The 21,079-nt window shown below is 38.5% G+C and overlaps 1 protein-coding gene across 1 annotated transcript in view; it reads left to right on the top strand.

Moving 5' to 3' along the window:
* Cdkl5 (cyclin dependent kinase like 5) overlaps positions 1-19,360 on the top strand; it is a 155,660-nt gene extending 136,300 nt beyond the window's left edge. Inside the window, exons 16-19 of the mRNA XM_042670408.1 lie at positions 1,946-2,069; positions 9,956-10,055; positions 15,288-15,407; positions 18,974-19,360. Of these exons, the coding sequence (XP_042526342.1) occupies positions 1,946-2,069; positions 9,956-10,055; positions 15,288-15,407; positions 18,974-19,360 (731 nt within the window). The remainder of the gene's footprint in view (positions 1-1,945; positions 2,070-9,955; positions 10,056-15,287; positions 15,408-18,973) is intronic.
* The last annotated feature ends 1,719 nt before the right edge of the window (positions 19,361-21,079 follow it).

The following is a 21,079-nucleotide window of genomic DNA, read 5'->3' on the forward strand; positions in this document are numbered from 1 at the left end:
AGCAAGCAAGAAAAACACAAAAGCTCACAGAAAGAGGAAAAGTTTTTACTAGATATGCTTTAGACATAGGCCTTATATCTAAAATATACTTATAGCTCAATATATTACACCTCCTAGCTGGGCACTGGTGGCTCACACCTGTAATCCTAGCTACTCAGGAGGCTGAGATCTGACGATCACAGTTCAAAACCAGCCCGGGCAGGAAAGACCGTGAGACTCCTATCTCCAATAAACCACCAGAAAACTGGAAGTGGCATTGTAGCTCAAATGGTAGAGCGCGCGCCTTGAGCTGAAGAGCTCAGGCCCAGAGTTCAAGCCCCACGACCAACAACAACAACAAAAAAATTACACCTCCTTAAAATAAACTCTCAAAGAAACAGTTACACAATTAATACATGGGCTAAAGACTTAAAGAGAGATTTCTCAGAAGAAGTAGTAAGATGGTCAATAGACACTTGAAGAAATGTTCAACACCTCTGGCCATAAAAAATGCAAATCAAAACAGCATTGATATTCCACCTTACCCCAGTTAGAATGTACATTATCAAGAAAACTAAAAATAACAAATGAAAAAATCTTACAGAGCTAAGTTTTTAGTTCAAACAAAAGCTAAGTTTTATTTTGTACATGAGCAAAAGCCTTTTTTTCTCCCAATGAGAATTTTACTTCCAAAATGTACAATAGATGAACTGTTTCTATATGTCCAGAGAAAATTCTGTAATATGAAATGTTAGTAGAGCTATAAGTCAGTAAGTTAGTATTTGGCCTCCAGGCATGCAGTTTTATTTTGATTGTGAATAGATTAAATTCATTAACAACAAAGAAATGTTTCATTTGTCTGCTTTGTAATACATTTTAGGATTTTGCCAGTAGAACATTTTAATTTAAGTGTTCAATTTTTAAAGTTCAGAAATAAGCCAGACGCCAGTGGCTCATGCCTATAATCCTAGCTACTCAGGAGGCTGAGATATGAGGATCAAGGTTCCAAGCCATCCCAGGCAGGAAAGTTGTGACACTCTTATCTCCAATTAATCACCAGAAAACTGGAAGTGGTGCAGTGGCTTAAAGTGGTGGAGTGCTAGCCTTGAGCAAAAAAGCCCCATCCAGGCCCGGAGTTCAAACCCTGTGACCAACCAAAAAAAAAAAACACCAAAAGTTCAGAAACAGAAGGAAAAGGTTCAACTAAATGAAACACCTGGAGATATCTCTCATTTCAATGTGGTATTATTGAAAAGATAAATATTTCCAGAAGACTTTGTTTCCATTCCTACTGATTGAGAATCAAGTGAAATGATGTCAGTTGATATATGACCTTTATATTGCTTTTGTGATGAAATTTATAGTATGTTTTGATTTATATCTTAAGTTTAAAAAATTGACAGAAAAAGTTAATAACCACCCTTTTTCCCAAAATAGAAGAATACTTACATACAGTATAGTTTGTTTTTCTGTTCACTCTTGAAAATGTATAGAAAAATATTCTATATAAATAAATAAATTTCTTTGTAATTTAGTTAAAAGTACATGAATGATACTGCCTTCCAAGTGTCAAGACTTAAACCATAGTGTGTTAAGAATGATTTCAGACTAAGAATAGATACTACACAATTGGATCGATGATGAGAAAGCCTTGAGTTCAAAAATATTGAAGCAGTTGGGAGAAGACTGTGATATTCATACTAAAAATATTCTACAGAGCTTTGCAATTTCTCAGCTTTCTTGCTTTCTGTTAACTGACCTTTACAGGTTCCTGTTGTAAGGTTTGCAAAGCATGAATATTCCCTGGTATGAGTCTACTCTTAGAAAACTCAAGTTATATGAGAGGCAAATAAGGATTTTTATTTGTTTGTTCTGAAAGAACAATGCAATAGAATAATGCAGTAGAATAATTTGATAACTCTTTTGACCTAAATATACAATAGTAACTTACTTTTTCTTCATTCAGTGCCATCTCCACGACCAGACAATTCTTTTCATGAAAATAATGTGTCCACAAGAGTTTCTTCTTTACCGTCTGAGAGCAGTTCTGGAACCAATCACTCAAAAAGACAACCAGGATTTGATCCCTGGTGAGTGTTTGGTTTTTATCCCTCTTTATTCTAATGGTTAATTTAGGAATCCAGAGAAATTCTGTGTAAATTTTTAACATTGTTTCTCCTATTAATGTTCTCTCGGGAAATTATTGAGATTCTTGTTGTCATTTTTTGGTAAAGATTTTTTTTTTAATTTAATTTAATTTTATTTGGTAAAGATTTTTTTTGTCAAGTTTCAACATTTATGGTTGGAGTGGTAGAGTGCCGGCCTAAGCCCTGAGTTAAAACCCCAATATTGGGGCTGGGAAGGTGGCTCAGTGGTAGAGTGCTTGCCTTGCATGCATGAGGTCCTGGGTTCGATTCCTTAGCACCACATAAGCAAAAAAGAACAAAAAACCCGGTATTGCAATTCTCAAGTTTCAACAATTCAGTATCATATAAAAGAAAATAAGCTGGGCGCCGGTGGCTCACGCCTGTAATCCTAGCTACTCAGGAGGCTGAGATCTGAAGATCGTGGTTCAAAGCCAGCCCAGACAGGAAAGTCCGTGAGACTCTTATCTCCAATAAACCACTAGAAAACCAGAAGTAGCACTGTGGCTCAAGAGGTAGAGTACCCACCTTGAGGGATAAACAGCTGATGAACAGGGCCCAGGCCCAGAGTTCAAGCCCCACAACCGACAATTAAAAAAAAGAAAAAGAAAAAGAAAAGAAAACAAAAACTTTCCAGGAAAAATAAGTACCTGCTAAGTCTTTTTTTTTTTTTTGTTGGTCCTGGGACTTGAACTCTGGGCCAGGGCACCGTCCCTCAGCTCTTTAGTTCAAGGCTAGTGCTCTACCACTTGAGCCACAGCACCACTTCCCTGCTAGTCTTTCACTGTATTTTTGTGATATAAGTGATGGTTTTAGAGCCTCCTTTCATTGCCATTGAATCCAGCACTGACACCTTGCATAGCCCTTTACATTCATTGTCTCAGTTCTCACAACTGCACTTATAGTAAAGCTATTCCCATTTGATAGACTGTGAAGCTTGGAAGTTGAGGAACTTACCTGGAGCTGGATGGCTGGTAACATGTAGAAGGTGCCAAGATTTAGACCGCAAGTTTTTACTCCAGAGTTTGTGGTTTCTACCTTTAATTCACAGAAAAAGACAGAAGTAAGAGAAAAGCCCTTTATGCTATCATGGAAGCATAATGGTAGTCAGAGGTTCAAAGGATATGGCAAGTTTCTTACCCTTTTATCTTTTTGTATCATGTGTAATAAAAGTTTAGGGAAAGAATTAGTAGATCTGTCTGGGGAATAAGACCCATTTAAAAATAATTTTTATTCTCAGCTGCCAAGTAAAGACTGCTCAGAATTGAGATGTGAAGAGTATTTTTAAAAAATGTATCCATAGAATTTTACTACATTCTCCAACAAGGGAGTGAAAAGGGACACCACTATAAGATACCAAATTTAAACAAGGACAAGGATGACATAGAGTCCATCTCTGGTGTGGCAGAGGACTTTGTGTCAGTGCTCCTAACCCTTAGGGCTTCACAATTTGGGCTCTATTTGGAAACATCACAGCAAAGTTTCAGTGTTGTAAGCTATGGTGAAAATTACTTATTCTTTAAAAAGTAGAAAAATATGGTTATTTTATAATGCCTGCTCAGCATTCACAAGGTCTGAGTTTAATCCTTAGCTATGTGAGCAAGGAGGAAGAAATAGCACTTCATTCATGGGATCATCTAGTATTTACCTGAGGCAATACACAAAAAGGACCAGAACAGGGTCTGGGATTGTAAGGGTTTATTAATATTATTTACTATGGTTATTATCTTTAATGCAATTAACCTCTGATTTATCAAGTGTCTTCCTCTCCATCTAACTTTGCTGATAAATTTCTTATATTGATAAATCCTTGTGATGGGTTTTTGCTCCTAGTATGTAGCAAAGATCCACTGTACATTTTCAGTTGGTGGTGCTGACTGTTTCCAGGTATAGATTTGACAAGCCCTGAGAATAGTATCTAATGTCTAAGAATACAAATAAGCCAGTGACTCACAGCTATAATCCTAGCTACTCAGGAGGCTGAGATCTGAGAATCGTGGTTTGAGGCCAGCCTGGGCAGGAAAGTCTGTGAGACTCTTATCTCCAAATAACACCAGAAAACCAAAAGTGGAGCTGTGGCTTAAAGTGGTAGAGTACTAGCCTAGAGCAGAAGAGCTTAGGGACAGCATTCAGTCCCTGAGTTCAAGCCCCACATCCAACAGAAAATTAAAAAAAAGAATATAAAAATAGGAAAGTAATTGGTGTTTCCTTCTGGTACTTGCATAATGAAATGGTGATGAATTAAAAGAGCATGAATTATTGATTACCACAGTCCTATGAAAATTAAGTCGATCGGATCAAAATTAAATGCAAATGTGGAGGGGCACTGTAGTCCCAATACTCAGGATGCTGAGGCAGAAAGATTGTGAGTTTGAAGTCAGCCTGGCCTACATAGCCAGACCCTGTCTCAAAAAACAATAAAAAAAATGTAGGTTATACGTAATCTATTGTTTTCATCGTTTTTTTTTTTTTTTTTGGTCAGTCATGGGGCTTGAACTGTGGGCCTGAGCGTTCTCCCTGACCTCTTCAGCTCTACTCCTTGAGCCACAACAACACTTCAGGTTTTCTGGTGGTTAATTGGAGATAGGAGTCTCACATACTTTCCTGCCCGGGCTGGCTTTGAACTGTGATTCTCAGATCTCAGCCTCCTGAGTAGCTAGGATTACAGGTATAAGCCACAGGCACCTGGCTCTTTTTTGATTCTAGAGGTTTCATTTAGTTTGGTGCTGGGGATTGAACATAAAGCCTCACATATGCTAATTGTGCTCTTTTGAGCTATAACCCTAGGTCTATGTTTATGTCTTTTGGCTTATCTATTTGAGTGGAATTTTTTACCTGGATCTGTATGGAAAATGAAGTTGGTTGTTTCGGGACATTGAACTTTAGCTAATTCTTCATCAAGTTATCCCTACATAATGCTGGTATTAGGCTTGAGAAGGTTCAAGAATTGTCTGTGGTAGATTGGCTCTCTTCTTTTGCTCCCTAGCCCTTTGACAATACTTCTATGACATGTCTCCTTTCATGCCTCTAACGTGATCCAATCATTCATTATACTTGTATTGATTTTTTTCATAAGCTCTGTTTGCTTTTCATGTTCTTTATAGTTGAAGGAAGTGTACATTTGATAACTTAGAAAAACAAAGAGGCTTTGTTAGCAAAGATGATGCAACACTATTAAACTACGAAGTAGCTGAAGGGCAATCTGTATCTCCTTAACAGTAGTACTTTAAATTTTTTTGGATAGAAAATATTTATGCAGTGTGCTTATTTCCTGCAATGGAAAAATCAAGCTACTATGTCATATTTTAAATCAGCAAACAGATACTGTAGTTTAATACCAAGAGCCACCTCAGCTGTCACAAACCCATTTAAGACCTAGGAGAAAAGCCAAAATATATCTGAGTAAGAAAAATAGTTAATGCAGCCCAGATTCATCATCTCTTACTAATAGCATGATACCTGTACCCTTACTCAGAGCCTGATTCTAGCAATTGGGTCTAAGGTCATCAGGACAAGAAATAGTCTCCAGTAACTACACAATGTGCAGAGGGAGAAGGATCCCTAGCAATAGCTGTGGGGAAAAGCAGATGTTTTCTCAAAGAATTGAAATATGTTTAGAAAGATGACCATAAAATTGGGTTTAAAGTTGACATTTATACTATAAACTAAATTAATTTGAAGTCCCACTAGTTCAGACAAGTGAAGAATTGTGTGACTCAGTTGCATAATACCAATCTTATTCCTCTTAACACAGTTATGAATATATTGCATTCATTATAACTTGTCACCCTGTCTCATAGAATTACTCTTGGAGTTTCATTTGTTGAATTTCTCATCTCACCTGTTTACTGACCAGCTGAGTCATGCTGCCAGAGGAGGGATGTGGTAGGGAAAGTGGCACAGAGAAATTCCCCTCACCTCTTCTCATTTTCCATGCTACTCCCATAGAGATTATACTAAAACTCCGAAGTCTGGACACTGCTACCTGATCCCCATACCTGTCCCCTGTACATCCAGGAGCACCTTAAGTAAGGTCAGGCTCCTTATTTAATTCATCTCTTGTATGGCCAATGTCTAATACAAGGCCTGTCATATATCAACTACTCAGTAAATCTTGGTTGACTTTAAATCAATTGACACACACACACACACACACACACACACACACACACACACTAATTTGACCAGACACACACACACACACACACACACACACACACACACACACACACACACACACACACACAAATTTGACCAGAGCTGTTGCTCTAGATGATGTGCCAATGACTGGATGGATAGTCTTTCTAAAATCTTTGTTCCTCCAAACTGATGTGAGCCCCTGCTTATCTTTCTGTGTTGCTTCTTGCTGTCCTATACAGCACAAAGCTAGTGACTATACCAGCTGAAACCCCAGTAGCCATCATGCACAGATAAGGGAAATAACCTTTGGCTCAGTGATCCTTGTTCATGCCCAAGGCCACTTCTTCTTTCCTTTGTACACTGAACAGCTTTTCATAGGCCTTGTTCTAAGCGGTGCTCTCTTTGTCCCTGGCTTTCTCTGTCTCTCAGTCTCTCAGGCTTTTTCCCAACTGGTATGTTTCTGTGTAGCCTCTCCCTTGCTTTGTTTCTTCCCCTTTTCCCCATTTCCCTTCTTTCCACTCAGATAGCATTTCCTCTCTTTTATGATCAAACACTCACATATCACTCCTAGCTTTCATCTAGTTCAAGGGAAACGCATTTCCTTTTTCTTTGGGGCCTTGAGATCTCACTCTGCCTAGATCTTAGCCCCACTACCTGCTCAGCTTCAGCTTAAAAATGTTTCCTCGCATTTGGCCTGCTTTACCTGCACTGTAGTATATCCAATGTCTCTAAAGACCTAGTGCAGATTATCTTTGTTATCCCTGTGCCTTAGGGATCCAACAAAAAAAGTTCCTACAACACCAAACTAAAAAAACTCTTAGTCTGTTTTTTTGTCCTTCTCTTCCTATTACCATCCCCTTCTCTGGGCTCTCACTTTCATATTCATTCTATTTCATCCTGGATGCACTCTCCTCTTCTCAGGTAAAATCGTGCTTCCTCCTAGGACTGCAGTCGCAGGATTTCTTTCCTCTTCTACCAGTGCTAAAATTCTGCCAGAATTCAGTTCCCCCTGTGAGACTGCTTTCATCAGAAGAGTCATTTCTACAACAGTCCAGCTATAGAATCTTTTCACTGTCTGCCACCTCATGAGCACCATTTCTAGCATGTCTGAAGTTTTCTAGTCCAGAAGGATAAATGCATTGTTCTGAGTTCCAAAGCTAGTTATGTTATGGCTGTGTTGAATTGCATATGTTTACTTTAGAACTGGAATCTCTCTCAGTGATGTTTAAAATCTTAAGACCTAAGAGTTAACAACACAAACATTTGGACGATGGCAGAAGATTTTACTTCCCATTAAGTTTTAGGCTTAACACTTATAAAATGCTCCTTAGGTCTTCAAGCAGACATGGGTTTACTTATCTCTCCTTCCGTCCCTCTATTATTTTCTCTCTTTCTCACTGTCCATCCCTCCTCTTTGTCTTTGATATTCAGATTTTGTTCTTTAAAATCAATATTCCATGATTTAGAAAACCTTTCTTTTGGGGCTGGGAAGGTGGCTCAGTGGTAGAGTGCTTGCCTTGCATGCATGAGGCCCTGAGTTCGATTCCTCAGCACCACATAAGCAAAAAGAAAAAAGCCGGAAGTGGCACTGTGACTCAAGTGGTAGAGTGCTAGCCTTGAGCTGAAGAGCTGAGGGACAGCGCCCAGGCCCAGAGTTCAGTCCCCACAACCGGACCCCCCCCCCCAAAAAAATGAAAAGAAAACCTTTCTTTTATCTGTGTGCATGTTTGTTGTTGAAAATTAAAACAAAGAAGCTATCAATAATTCTATCTAGATATGATAGCTATTGAAGGATTTTCTTTCTTTCTTTCTTTCTTTCTTTCTTTCTTTCTTTCTTTTTTTTTTTTTTTTGTCGGTCATGGGGCTTGAACTCTGGGCTTGGGTGCTATTCCTGCGCTCTTCAGCTCAAGGTGAGCTCTCTACTGCTTGAGCCACAGTGCCACTTCCAGTTTTCTAGTGGTTAATTAGAGATAAGAGTCTCACAGACTTTTCTGCCCCAGCTGGCTTGAACCGTGATCCTCAGATCTCAGCCTCCTGAGTAGCTAGGATTATAGGCTTGAGCCACTGGCACCCGGCTTGTTTTGTTATTTTTGAGATAGGGGTCTCACTATGTTCGATAGGATAGTTTCAAACTGCTGAACTCTTCTGAAATGGTTATCTTGCATCAGTCCCCTTAGTAGGTGGGATTACAGGCATGTGTTTTTAATTTTAATTTCTTCCTGTCCTTTAAAAATGCATTATTATATACACCTATATATTTTATTAAGTATAATTGGACTTATCCCATGTAGAAAATTTTGAATCTTAATTATTTTGCTTAATATTTTAGTGAATATTCTTTGAAGATGTGATTTATTTTGAATATTCAGGGTGTTTTCTGTCATTCAAATCAGTTTATTTAGATGCTTTATTCCTTCACACAGTTTAATAAAATAAAAGCAGGCTGTTACTTTGCTCATATTTTCTTACATGTTTTAATCACTACATCACTGTTAGATATTCTAAAGCAATGAATATAAATGAACTATCACTTTTAATAATTCTTCCGTTCTTGCTTTTAGGAAATAGCTTATAGATGAAATCCAATCATTTGAGGAAATGGCTTTCCCAATCATTATAGATAATTGGTATTTAAAGGAAAGTCTATGGAATGAATTTTTCAAGAATGATGCCAACTGAGTTGCTTTTTAAGGATTGTAAAATAATGTAGATCTTCTTTTAACATGCAAATACAAACATCTTGTTGTTGCCAAGATATGGTTTCCCATCTTTGAATATCTTCTATTTTTATTAAAATACCTAGTAGTGGCTTTGGTGCTAGGGGCTCACACTTACAATCCTAGCTACTCAGGATGCTGAAATCTGAGGATTACCATTCAGAGCCACTATAGGCAGGAAAAGTCCATGAGACTCTTATCTCCAGGTAACCACCAAAAAGCCCAAAGCCCAAAAAGCTCTCTCAAGGGATAGAGCATTAGGCTTGAGGAAAAAAGCTAAGGGACAGTGCCTACATCCTAAATTCACTTCATTTCATTAATTCAGAATTCATGAAGTTAATTAAATTGATGGTATCTGTGGTACTAAGCTTAATATCAGCATTTTAGTTATGTTTTTTGCATGAGTGCTTTGTATTAAAGCATTCATCATGCCTATATTTTAAAGTATGTTTTATTTAGTTTTGAGAAATAGTTGAAAGCTATAATTAAGAACTTCCCATTTTTCTGGCAATTTTTTATAATTTTATAATATTTCTATGGTGGCATTGACTTTATGTTCAATATCTTGGCTTACTACTAATAAACTTATTGAGTTGGTTTTTAATAGGTAAATGGAAAAATGAGGGTATTGAAATGGTTTCTGATCTTACCATTGCAGAATTACAGAAAAGCAATCCTCCAGGCCATGCACTTTTCAGAATCTCTAATTCTGAGGCTTTCAACAGCATGACATGGTCCTTTAGCACAGTTACAGATCATGGATAATAGTGCTCAAATTGCTAGTGTGTATGCCTGTGCCAAAAGATAGCCATTAACCATGCTGATTAGATTCAGTTCCTCCCGTGGTTTTAAAGAACTTTTACCTATGTGTTTGATTGTTCATGGCTTTGAACCTGGTGTCATGCATTATGTTTGTCACACAATGCTAAGAGAATGGTTGAAAGACCAATATGAAAATAATGTCTTCCCATTTAGGAAAAGTCCTGAAAATATCAGTCATTCTGATCCACTCAAAGAAAAGGAGAAGCAAGGTTTTTTCAGGTCAATGAAAAAGAAAAAGAAGAAATCTCAAACAGTAAGTACATAGCCAATTTCTACCTATAATGTCATAGGTTTCTGCATTAGTCTACATTTTATACACTGTGGCAATCAAAGTTAATTTCTTACTGAGAATTGACATGCATATGTAGTAGATGTCTCTTTCAAAGATTCTATATTCACAATACCTTTACTAGAGTTAGTAAAATCTCCCAAGAGTAGAAGATGTTTTAATTTGGGTGAGATAGAACAGTTTAATAAGCTCCTCAATAAACTTCTTATCCATGTAGATCCATATTCCTGTAAAAATTATGAAGATGTAGAATTTGTTTCTTTCTGGGGGCACAAAAATGGGCAAAAACTTAGGGAATAGTTTTGGTTTATGTTTCAATCTTGAAATTTGTAAATAACCATCTTTCCTTATCCTCCCCTGTATGGTGGTAGAATTCCCATGTTGACAACTATGTTCCTGGTCTGTATAATCATAGAGAGATCCCACCTGACATTTTGGGGCGTGGTTTTCCATGCAGTTGCACTACAAGTCAGACTGTGCCTTAGCTCCTGGGAACCCTTAGCTGGAGCAAAGGCTTGGCCTCACAAGAGCAGTCACTTCACTGCAACACCCAACTGAGTATTCTGCTAACTAGTGACATGAGAAAAGGTAGAGGAACCAGGCCTTCAGGATAGCATCAAGAGTGGTTCTTTACCCAAATGAGGCATGCTTTTTCCCTGTTGCTCCATTATACCTTGACAACTAGATGATGTTGAGTTAGTTATCTTGAATAGTTTTGTTTCTAATTTTACTTCATGCATGATATATTCTCCATTTATTTGAAGAGGAAAAGCAACTTAATTAAAATGGCCTATACATATGGTCTTCATTTAGTTCATATGTAAGATGAGTAGATTGGACTCAATGCTTCTAAGGCCCTTTCCATCATAAAAATTCTAGAATTATGACTCAGTGGTAAGTTAAGATAGATGAAAGTAGCAAAGTACACAACCTGAAATAAGGATTTTTGTCTCATGATGTTTGAGATATGTTTAAAATACTTAACAAAAAAAAAATCTCTTAGCCCGGCACTGGTGGCTCACACCTAGAATCCTAGCTACTCAGGAGGCCAAGATATAAGGATCATGGTTCAAAGCCAGCCTGGGCAGGAAAGTCTTTGAGACTCTTTATCTCCACTAAAACTACCAAAAAAGCCAAAAGCAGAACTGTGGCTCAAGTGGTAGAGCTCTAGCCTTGAACAAAAAAATCTCAGGAATGGTGCCCAGGCCCTGAGTTCAAGCCCCAGGATCAACACACACATACACACACAAAAAGATCTCTAGATCTCATCCTTTCTAGACCATTTTTATACTTGCTCACTTGTTAAACTTGTGTATCTCATTATAAAATAGATGACCTCATTAAAAAAAAATTGTGAAAACGGAAAAGATCATGCTTAATCTTGCCACCCTTCTACTTATAACATTAGGATTTTGGTATATTGCCCCAAATCATTTTAATCCTGTGCATATATTTCTGGAAGAAAAGTATGTGTGTATATGTGAGTATGTGAAGTCTGTTTAAAATAGCAGTCATTCTAGTACAGTTTAAAATTCTGGCTTTTAACAGTGTATCTTTTTCTACATAGACACTTCACTACACAAACTTTACTACCTTCATTTTAAGGCCTGCAAAAGATTGTTGAAATTTTCTCTGCCTTTGTATTTTTTGACAGTGTCAAATCAAAAGGGTACTCTTTCAAATATTACTATACATGTTACTAAGAATGGGTGAACAAATAATCTGACTCAGCATAGAGATGCTTAAAATGTGTCCATTACTAAATAAATAAAACTTTTACCACTATCTATATAATATATTATCTATCAAGAGCGTTAAACATTTGCTGCCTCTTTCTGACCAGGTTTTTTCTTTTTAAATTTTTGGGATTCTTGTTATTAACTACAGGTCTACAGCTATTGTGGATGATTACATGGTAGAAAATAGTAAACACCAAGGAATTGAAGGTGTTTGTATATACATTTAGATTTTTACATCTGTCTGTGGTAGACCAACACTAAACAAAAAGTTCCTGGCTCATTGTGAGTAAATGGAGTATATGCATATTAACTGACTTTATTAGTCAGAATTCAGTTCAGATTTTAAATAATTAAATAGTATAGGTTGGCTGAGCGCTGGTGGCTGATGGCTATAATTCTAGCTACTCACAAGGCTGAGATCTGAGGGTTGCAGTTCAAAGCCAGTCCAGTGAGAGAAGTTTATGATACTTGTATCCCCAATAAACTACCCCCCCCCCGAATAAAAGCCAAAAGTGGAGCTGTGGCTCAAGTGGTAGAGCCTTGAGGAAAAAAGAAACGTAAGTACAGTGCCCAGACCCTGAGTTCAAGCTCCAAGACCAGCACACATACCACACACACAAATCATATAGGTTAGGGTAAATAAAAAAATTATTAATCTCTCCACTTAAAATTACTCTTTCAGATATTTGAAGAAACTGCAAAGTATCTTTCCATAGGCTAAATGCTTTAAGCTTTCCACCTCCCCCCCCCCCAAAAAAAAAGAATTATTCCTCTGAATTTTTTTAGCTAAACTGTAACAAATAAGGGATTTGGAATTAAGAATAATATCCAAAGAGTCCTCTATTGAGCCAGCCAGAACTCGGGCTTGTAGGTCTGGCTTTGTGTTAACTCAGCCTTTGAATAAGCATTCAAATATAATTAAAGCTAATTTGTTTTCACTTTCTAGAACTCAAAAAAAGGAAATTAGATGAAACAAATTTTAAGGCATTGAATAAGCTTTTGCATAAGATTTAAAGAAATGGAAATCTGATGCCCATTACATAGAGAAATGGGACATTTTAAGGCTGAGGCAAATCCTAAATCGAGGTCACTAGTACAGGAATTCAGCCCAAGCAAGTTATGACCTGCCCAAAGTCACACAATCAATTGGGAGAATAGGAAACTGGTCTCCCACCCCGGCCCTTGACAGCCTCTGAGAGCTTTCTTCTTGCTTCCTTAGAAGTAATGCAAGTTTAATTCCTCCCTGGGGTTTCCTCACTAGAACAAGGAAATTCATGGGATATGTTACACTAATTCTTCATACACATAAAAAGATGGTTTGAATTCCTTTATATATACACTCTAGTTCTCTGATAATTGAGATAACCAAAGGAGAGAAAAGGGTTGCCATAAATAATTCTGTGTTACAAAGGTGTCTCAAGAAAATCTGGAATCCGCCTTGGAATCTGGCTTCAGTTGCATATCTGGGAAATTACATAAGCCCTCAAAGCATATGGTGACTTTGCCAGCTTGGTAATTGTATCCTACTTAGGAACTCAACTTGCAATGATGTTTCAGTTTAAAGATGAAAGAGTGAACTTCCTATTTCTTTGCTTGAAAACCAGAATTCTGAATTGTACCAGATATTTTCAGTCAGGTATATGTTTCTAGCAGTATAGGACAAGACTTCTTCTTACTTAACGTTAGTATTCTACAACAGTTCTTTCTAGTTCTCTTCAAGTTTTATGTTCTAGATCAAGACTTGACCAAGTTCAAGAGTATTTGTAGTCTTTTCTCTACTAATAAGCAAATCACATGGTAGATTTAGTTGCTGATGTCTCCTGTAGCAATTAGGAAGGAATCAAAGTTTATCAATAGCTCACTAAACATAATTCTTCATAATAGTAATATTTATGATTATAGGTTCTTATGTATTTCATAAACTGTGATTGGATGTTTATAGGTCTCCAGGCATTCCTACTATAGTCATTGATCATAACTATATTACATACTTAGAAGTTTGTGCTTATCTTGAGTTTACCTTATTAACCTCATTGTGTCTAGGTAAGAAATGACACAACCTCTTGAGACACACAGCCCACATATTCTTTCCATGACTGTTAAATAGTAATTTGAGGGCTGCCAATGGCTAGTAATTTCTATTAAAGCACCTTTTTTGCAATTAGTTTATTTGTATCTTATATTACAGACAGATTCCACCAACGGGGAGAATCCAAGCATCAAGAAATCCCTCTTTCCTCTTTTTAATTCAAAGAATCATTTAAAGCCTAGTTCTTCTTTGAAAAAGCTTCCTGTAGTCTCTCCACCCATGGTACCCGTCTTTGCGTATAGTAGCCCTGAAAACTGATCCAGTAAACTTGTTTTACTGATGGCAACAGCATGTCTTATTTTCCTGGGGTCATATTCTCTTTATGCTAGTTAAGCACCTGAGCCAGTTCCATAAATTGACTGGGATATAAATTCTTTTCCTATTTGGATTTTCTAAATCTGTTGAGGATATTAAAGCATAAAGCCTATTAAACTATGAAATGAAAAGCGAATTTGGATTGGTAGAAGCCATTCATAAATTCTCTTACTTCTATAAAGAATTTGTTTTAACCTTTTCAGTTAACAAATATCTTTGCATTTGGCTCAAAAATTTTGTTAACATTTGGTTGACAGTTTGATTCTTTGAAACCAAGTTTAAATTGGCCTAATTAAGTGAGCTAACAGGCTCCATGAAAAAAAAAAGCTTCAGTACTTGGTGATTTGTTTTTCCTTGCCTGGCTTTAGTTTTTGCTGTTCACTTATTTGAAAGCCACGTCTCTTGCTTGGCATTTGGCATAATTCTGCTTAGTTCACCAAAATTGATGAATAGACAGACTGGTTGCATTCATTTGAAATTTGTAGCACAAATTTCTAGAAGTTTCCTTATATATGTTGCTGGACCCAGTTTACTGGGCAGTGGTTTGGGAATATGATTCAAACCATACTTTGTCACTTCCCTGTCCTTGAAAGACAATTAGACTTCTTTGACATCATAAAATACAGTGTTTGGATCATTTTCCCAGCAGGATTTTTGTTTTGTTTTATTGAACTGGTTCATAACCTAACTGCAATATGGAATGAGGATACGACAGCAGTTCCTGGTATAGCCCATTTAACTGCTCTTTCTTACAGCGACTAAAACTAACAGCATGGGAATGCTTTAAGGGTTGAAGTTTTTAACCAAGCTGCATGACATCTGCCAATTTTTCCTAATGCAGGGAAAATTATTAAGAGGGCAGCAGAATTTTAACTAGCATCACATGCATTATGAACATTGGGAGAGTTTGGTTTCTTTCTTTATTGGGTCCTTTTTTGAGTTTTGGTTTGTTTTGATTTACTTTTTGATTTGATTCTCCTCTTGGGTGTGGTTGCATATCTTAATTAAGTTTATCGATGTGCTTATTGAATCCTGGTTCATCTTTTGCTCTAGGTGCCCAATTCTGATGGCCCGGATCTGCTGACCTTACAGAAAGCCCTTCACTCTGGTAGCACTTCAATCAGCAGACCAAAGGAATGGCGCCCTGAGAAACTTTCAGATCCACAGATCCATGTGAGTGGAACTTATTACACTCCTAAATTTTCTGTCTGTAACAAATCCTGGGGGGTGTGCATAGGAGATCAAACCTAGCTTTTCACTGTTACAAAAAAAAAGGCTGAGAATGCCTCCAGATAGACCCTCACTATAGCAAGATGCATCTTGGGAGTCAAATGAATCTTGCTTCAGTGATTCATGTCCCATTAGGAAAAAAGTGAGCTTCTATTAGCCCTTACCTGGCTGAGAGGGCGGCAGGGATGTTTGGGGTAACAAGAAGAAGTAATGGTAGCCAACAAGTAGTCTACAACCCAGGGGGAAAAAAAATCCATAAACATCTTAGTAAAAAGACCTAGGAGCAGGGGCTGGGAAGGTGGCTCAGTGGTAGAGTGCTTGCCTTGCATGCATGAGGCCCTGGGTTCGATTCCTCAGCACCATATAAGCAGAAAAAGCCGGAAGTGGTGCTGTGGCTTAAATGGTAGAGCTCTAGCCTTGAGCTGAAGAGCTGAGGGACAGTGTACAGACCCAGAGTTCAGGCCCCACGACCGACAAAAAAAAAACAACAAAAAAAAACACCTAGGAGCTAGGTGCTGGTGGCTCATGCCTATAATCCTAGCTACTCAGGAGGCTTAGATCTGAGGATCCCAGTTCAAAGCCAGCCCAGACAGGAAAGTCTGTGAGACTCTTATCTCCAATTAAGCAGCAGTAAACTGGAAGTGGCATTTTGGCTCAAAGTGGTAGAGTGCTGCCCTTGAGCAAAAGAGCTCAGAGACAGGCCCTGAGTTCAAGCCCCAAGACTTCTTTTAGCGATTTTGATTGGGAATGTTTCATTGTTACTTCTTTTCAGTATCCCATAATGAGAATAGTGGCATTTGTCAATCATGTTGGTATTAGCCATATCAAAAATTTCTGGTATTTGGTGGTATAGAGGCTTGACTTTTTAATAGGTTTTCTATATGCTTTCTTTAATTATAAGCTGTTAGTCAAAGCTGTGGACAACAGTTTCTAAAACTCCCATTCTTTTTGCTCAGCTATTTACATTGTCTCTTCTAACATAATACAGGCCATGGGCTGGTGGGGAGCATAGAGAACCAGGCATCTAATGTTTATTAAATATGTTTCCAAACTAACAACACAAGACTGAGAATCTCATGTTTAAAACCGCTTTGCTGAAACTTTTTTTCCTACCAAGAAACTCTTTTCAAGTAACCACATTTCTAGTTAATTCTGGATAACTAATATTTGCCCAATAGGGCTATAAAATACCAGAAATACCATGGTGTTATCAAGCTAATTTTCGTTTTTTAATAAAGAAGACACTTTTGAGCACATACAGTATGCAGGTTCCTATGCTGCATTCTGTGGGGGACCCCACAGCTTTCTTGGGAAGGTTTTAGAATAATGATGGAAGACCCCTCCCTGGAGCAATTTTCTTTGAGTTGATCCTCAAGCTTCCATTGTCCTGTTCCTACAAATCTTGTAGCGTTCCTAGAGATCATTATATTGCTCAAACTTTCCTAAAACCTAAAATGTATGTCACTCCAAGGTTAGGGTTTTTTCCTAAGTGACAATGACTGGCTGCAGTAATTGGCTATGTATTTCCAAGCGCTTTCTATACCTCTTCTTTTTTTTGTGGTACCAGGGGTTTCTGGGTCTCACAAAGCTAAGCAAATAATCTGCCACTGAGGTATATTCCCAGCCTTTTTTTCACTTTTTTTTGTTGTTGGTGGTGGTCATGGGGCCTGAACTCTGGGCCTGGGCGCTGTCCCTCAGCTCTTCAGCTCAAGGCTAACTCTCTACCACTTGAGCCACAGTGCCACTTCTGGCTTTTTCTGCTTATGTGGTGCTGAGGAATTGAACCCAGGGCCTCATGCATGCAAGGCAAGCGCTCTACCACTGAGCCACCTTCCCAGCCTTTTTTTTTCACTTTTTCTTCAGACAGGTTTTCACTAACTTGCCTAGGTTGGCCTAAAACTTGTGATCTTCCTACCTCTGCCTTGCAGATAGCTAGGATAACAGTGTATACCCACAGAGTTTCCTCTGCCTCTTCTGATGGTAATCATCATGTACCCCATAGTAAAAGTGAAGGAAGAGGGATTGAGCTGCCTTTCACCATTGAGAAGCCTGAGGCTGAATTGCCTAACAATCATTGGCCATTGAGGGACAGACCCCAACTAGGACATTCCTTATGCTTGATACCAGGCTCTCTCCATAGTGCAATACCTTAGGCCAGCAGTTAGTCCATAGACAGGAACATAAGCAAGCAGGGTTTTTATGAGCCCATGTCAGGAGTTGAAGGCCTTCTATGAGTAGATTCTATAGGAGTATTAGATTAGTATTTTTTTTGTGTGTGTGGTCATGGGGCTTGAACTCTGGGCCTGGTCACTGTCCCTCAGCCTTTCAGCTCAAGGCTAGTGCTCTACCACTTGAGCCACAGCGCCACTTCTGGTTTTCTGAGTGGTTTATTGGAGATAAGAGTCTCACGAACTTTCCTTCTGGGGCTGGCTTTGAACCATGAGCATCAGATCTCAGCCTCCCAAGTAACTAGGATTACAGGTGTGAGCCACCAATGCCTGGCTTAGATTAGTATTATATTCGATTCTATAGAACTTTTGTATATTTGTCTGTGCGATACGTTTTAATGCCCAAATCTTACTCCTCCACCGCATCTAAAGAAAGCTAAGAATGTTAAGGCTTTGCAATATTTAATTTAAAAAAAAGAGAGTTAGGGATATAGCTTTGTGGTAGAGTATTTGCTCAGCATATGCAAGGGCCTGGGTTCAATCCCCAGAAACATAAGGGAAAAAAAAGAGAAGGAAGGAAAGAAGAAAAGGAGAGGAGAAAGTAAGAGATATAACAAAAAGATCTATATAGTTTTTAGTTCAGTGCATTGCTGCCTAAATAAAACATTATATTTTTTAAACTTCTTTTACAGATGGATATGGCTGTGTGCCTAAGTAGAAGCATTATATGGAGCCTTGGGGAAGTCTTTTTTTGTGTGGGTCATGGGGCTTGAACTCTGGACCTAAGTGCTGTCCCTCAGCTCTTCAGCTCAAGGCTAATGTTCTACCATTTGAGCCACAGCACCACTTCTGGTTTTCTGGTGGTTTATTGGAGATAAGAGTTTCACGGCTTTTCCTCCCTGGGCTGGCTTTGAACCACGATCTTCAGATCTCAGCCTCCTGAGTAGCTAGGATTACAGGTGTGAGCCATCAATGCCCGGCTTGGGGAAGTCTTATTAGAAAGGAAGAGGCATATCCCTTCTTTTTTTCTTTCTCTTTCCTGGGATTGAAGTATGCAAACTAGAATAAAGATAGGTGGCAGCCAGATTGAAGAAATTTAGGCCTTTGAGCAGCACCCCATTAACACTAGTTATCTTCTGTAAATTTCTAGGCTCTCATATGAAAGGGACAGTCAATGCAATCTTGTTTGAAGAAATCCATAGAACAGATAAAGGTGGACGAGCCTCTCTAACCTAATGATTGCGCTCTCTGGCTGCATCATCGTCTCTCATCTGAGTTTCATATCCTCCTAGATCCCTTGTGTAGTCTAAATTAAATTCTCTATGTGTCTTATCCTTTCAGAGCCAGCCATTAAAATCACTGCGCAAGCTATTACATCTCTCTTCATCTTCAAATCACCCGGGTTCCTCAGATCCCCGCTTCCAGCCCTTAACAGCTCAACAAACCAAAAATTCCTTTGCGGAAATTCGGATTCACCCCTTGAGTCAGGCTTCTGGGGGGAGCAGCAACATCCGGCAAGAGCCCACACCAAAGGGCAGGCCAGCTCTCCAGCTGCCAGGTCAGATGGATCCTGGTTGGCATGTATCCTCTGTGACCAGGAGTGCCACAGAGGGGCCTTCCTATTCTGAACAGCTGGGTGCCAAGAGTGGGCCAAATGGGCACCCTTATAACCGAACGAATCGCTCAAGAATGCCAAATCTGAATGATTTAAAAGAGACAGCCTTGTAATTTGTGCTGGGGGGAAGGGTAATATGCCAGGTGGGAAGGGAGGGTGTGGGTGGGCTAGGGAATGGGCTGGGCCAGGGTAGTAAGCCAGTATTTTCAGCTTTATGAAGGTGTGTGCAATATTGTATGTGTGGAGCCATTTGGCTCCTCACAGCCACAAATGCTAGTCAGGGATCTTAGAGCCACAGGAGTTCCTTAGGGATTGCTACTCCCCACAGGTCTTGTGTGAGAATGGATAGAGTGTGCCATTGAGGAAGAAGAAATTCTTGCCAGTTTCCCCCCCTTACATTCCAGCTTTAGTGCAATCTCTGGTGAACTTGGGAAAGCCAGGAAGTATCCTGGCATTTCAAGGGATAGAAAACTTCTTGTTGACCGATGCCCTTACCACATATTTTTTTCTGCCTAGACTAAATGTGGGGTTTCTTGTAATCCAAGAGAATCCCTTTGAAGGGTTAGCAGATGAACTGTATGTCTTAAATTGTTTTCTAAGCTTCCATATTTGATAGGATTTGTAACATTTATTTATAATTAATATTGTACTGTTATAATCATACCTTTTATGTTATAATGTAAAGTTATTTTGAGCTGTTTGGAACATTGTGAAGCAGTGGGACAGCTACAGTAGTTTCTATAAAAACTAAACAGTAACATTTATATATTGCATCAGGAGTATTTTATTCTATATATATAAATATAGTAATTATCTGTCTGTTTTATAAATATATTCATTTAAAAAAGTATCGTTATGACACTATCTGCCATATTTTTATACATTTGTGATATGAAGTGAGTATATACTTCTAATAAAGGGAGTTGAATTGTGGCTACAAGTAACTGTAACAGTATGAACCTTGCTCAAATTTCTGGCCCCAGCAGTAGCCTCTAGACATGATCCTTGGTAGCAGATAAAATAGAGCATCTCTTATAGACTCACAGGGGAAGATAGTTAAACAGGCCACTGATTCCAGCAGGCCTCACTTCCCTCCTCATATACTAGGCTCCCAATTACGTTCAGATAATGTTAACTCTCATACGATGGGAGAATATACAGAGGTGTTATTCGTGGGTCTTTGCGGAGAGAATGTGCTCTTCACTTCACATTAGTGTAGAGTGTAGACCAAAGATTTGCCAGTGAACATTCCTTATCGTGAGGTTGTTAAGAGGCACCTGTCTACAGATCTTACAAACCAGCTCTATGCTCCTGAATACCGTCCACCCTCCTGGAGATTATTGTATCCAGTTGGGATATGAGATACATGTATGGCATTTCTACTTCTAAATGCCTTTTTTGTTATTGTTCTTTCTGACATATTTAACAGGCTCCTGAGGCAATTCCGGATATAGAGAAAATTATAGACGTAGAAAAGATTTTCTTCCTGTCCATTTATTTAGCAAAGTCATCATGCACACCTGTATATACACACATCCCTCCATCAGAACAGGATCTATCTTTCTCTCATTTGATTATATTCCCCAATATCATTGAGACCTTTGGCCAGCAAGTGATATACCCCCATGTCTCTGGGCCATCCTTGACAGAAATCATCTCTACACCCTTATCTATTAGTAGTCATAGATTTTTGAAAGTAGTCTCTTAGCAATAAGACTTTTAGAAATCCCTCCCACCTCTCAAAGGGGGAACTTCTCAGTATTTATTGCTTGTTGGAGAATTCTGAGAGGCTCAGCCCCTGAATCTAGTCAGCTATTACTGAAATATGCTGA

Source organism: Dipodomys spectabilis, unplaced genomic scaffold, assembly GCF_019054845.1.
Source record: "Dipodomys spectabilis isolate Male_0828 unplaced genomic scaffold, ASM1905484v1 ptg000549l, whole genome shotgun sequence".
Taxonomy (NCBI): Eukaryota; Metazoa; Chordata; class Mammalia; order Rodentia; family Heteromyidae; genus Dipodomys; species Dipodomys spectabilis.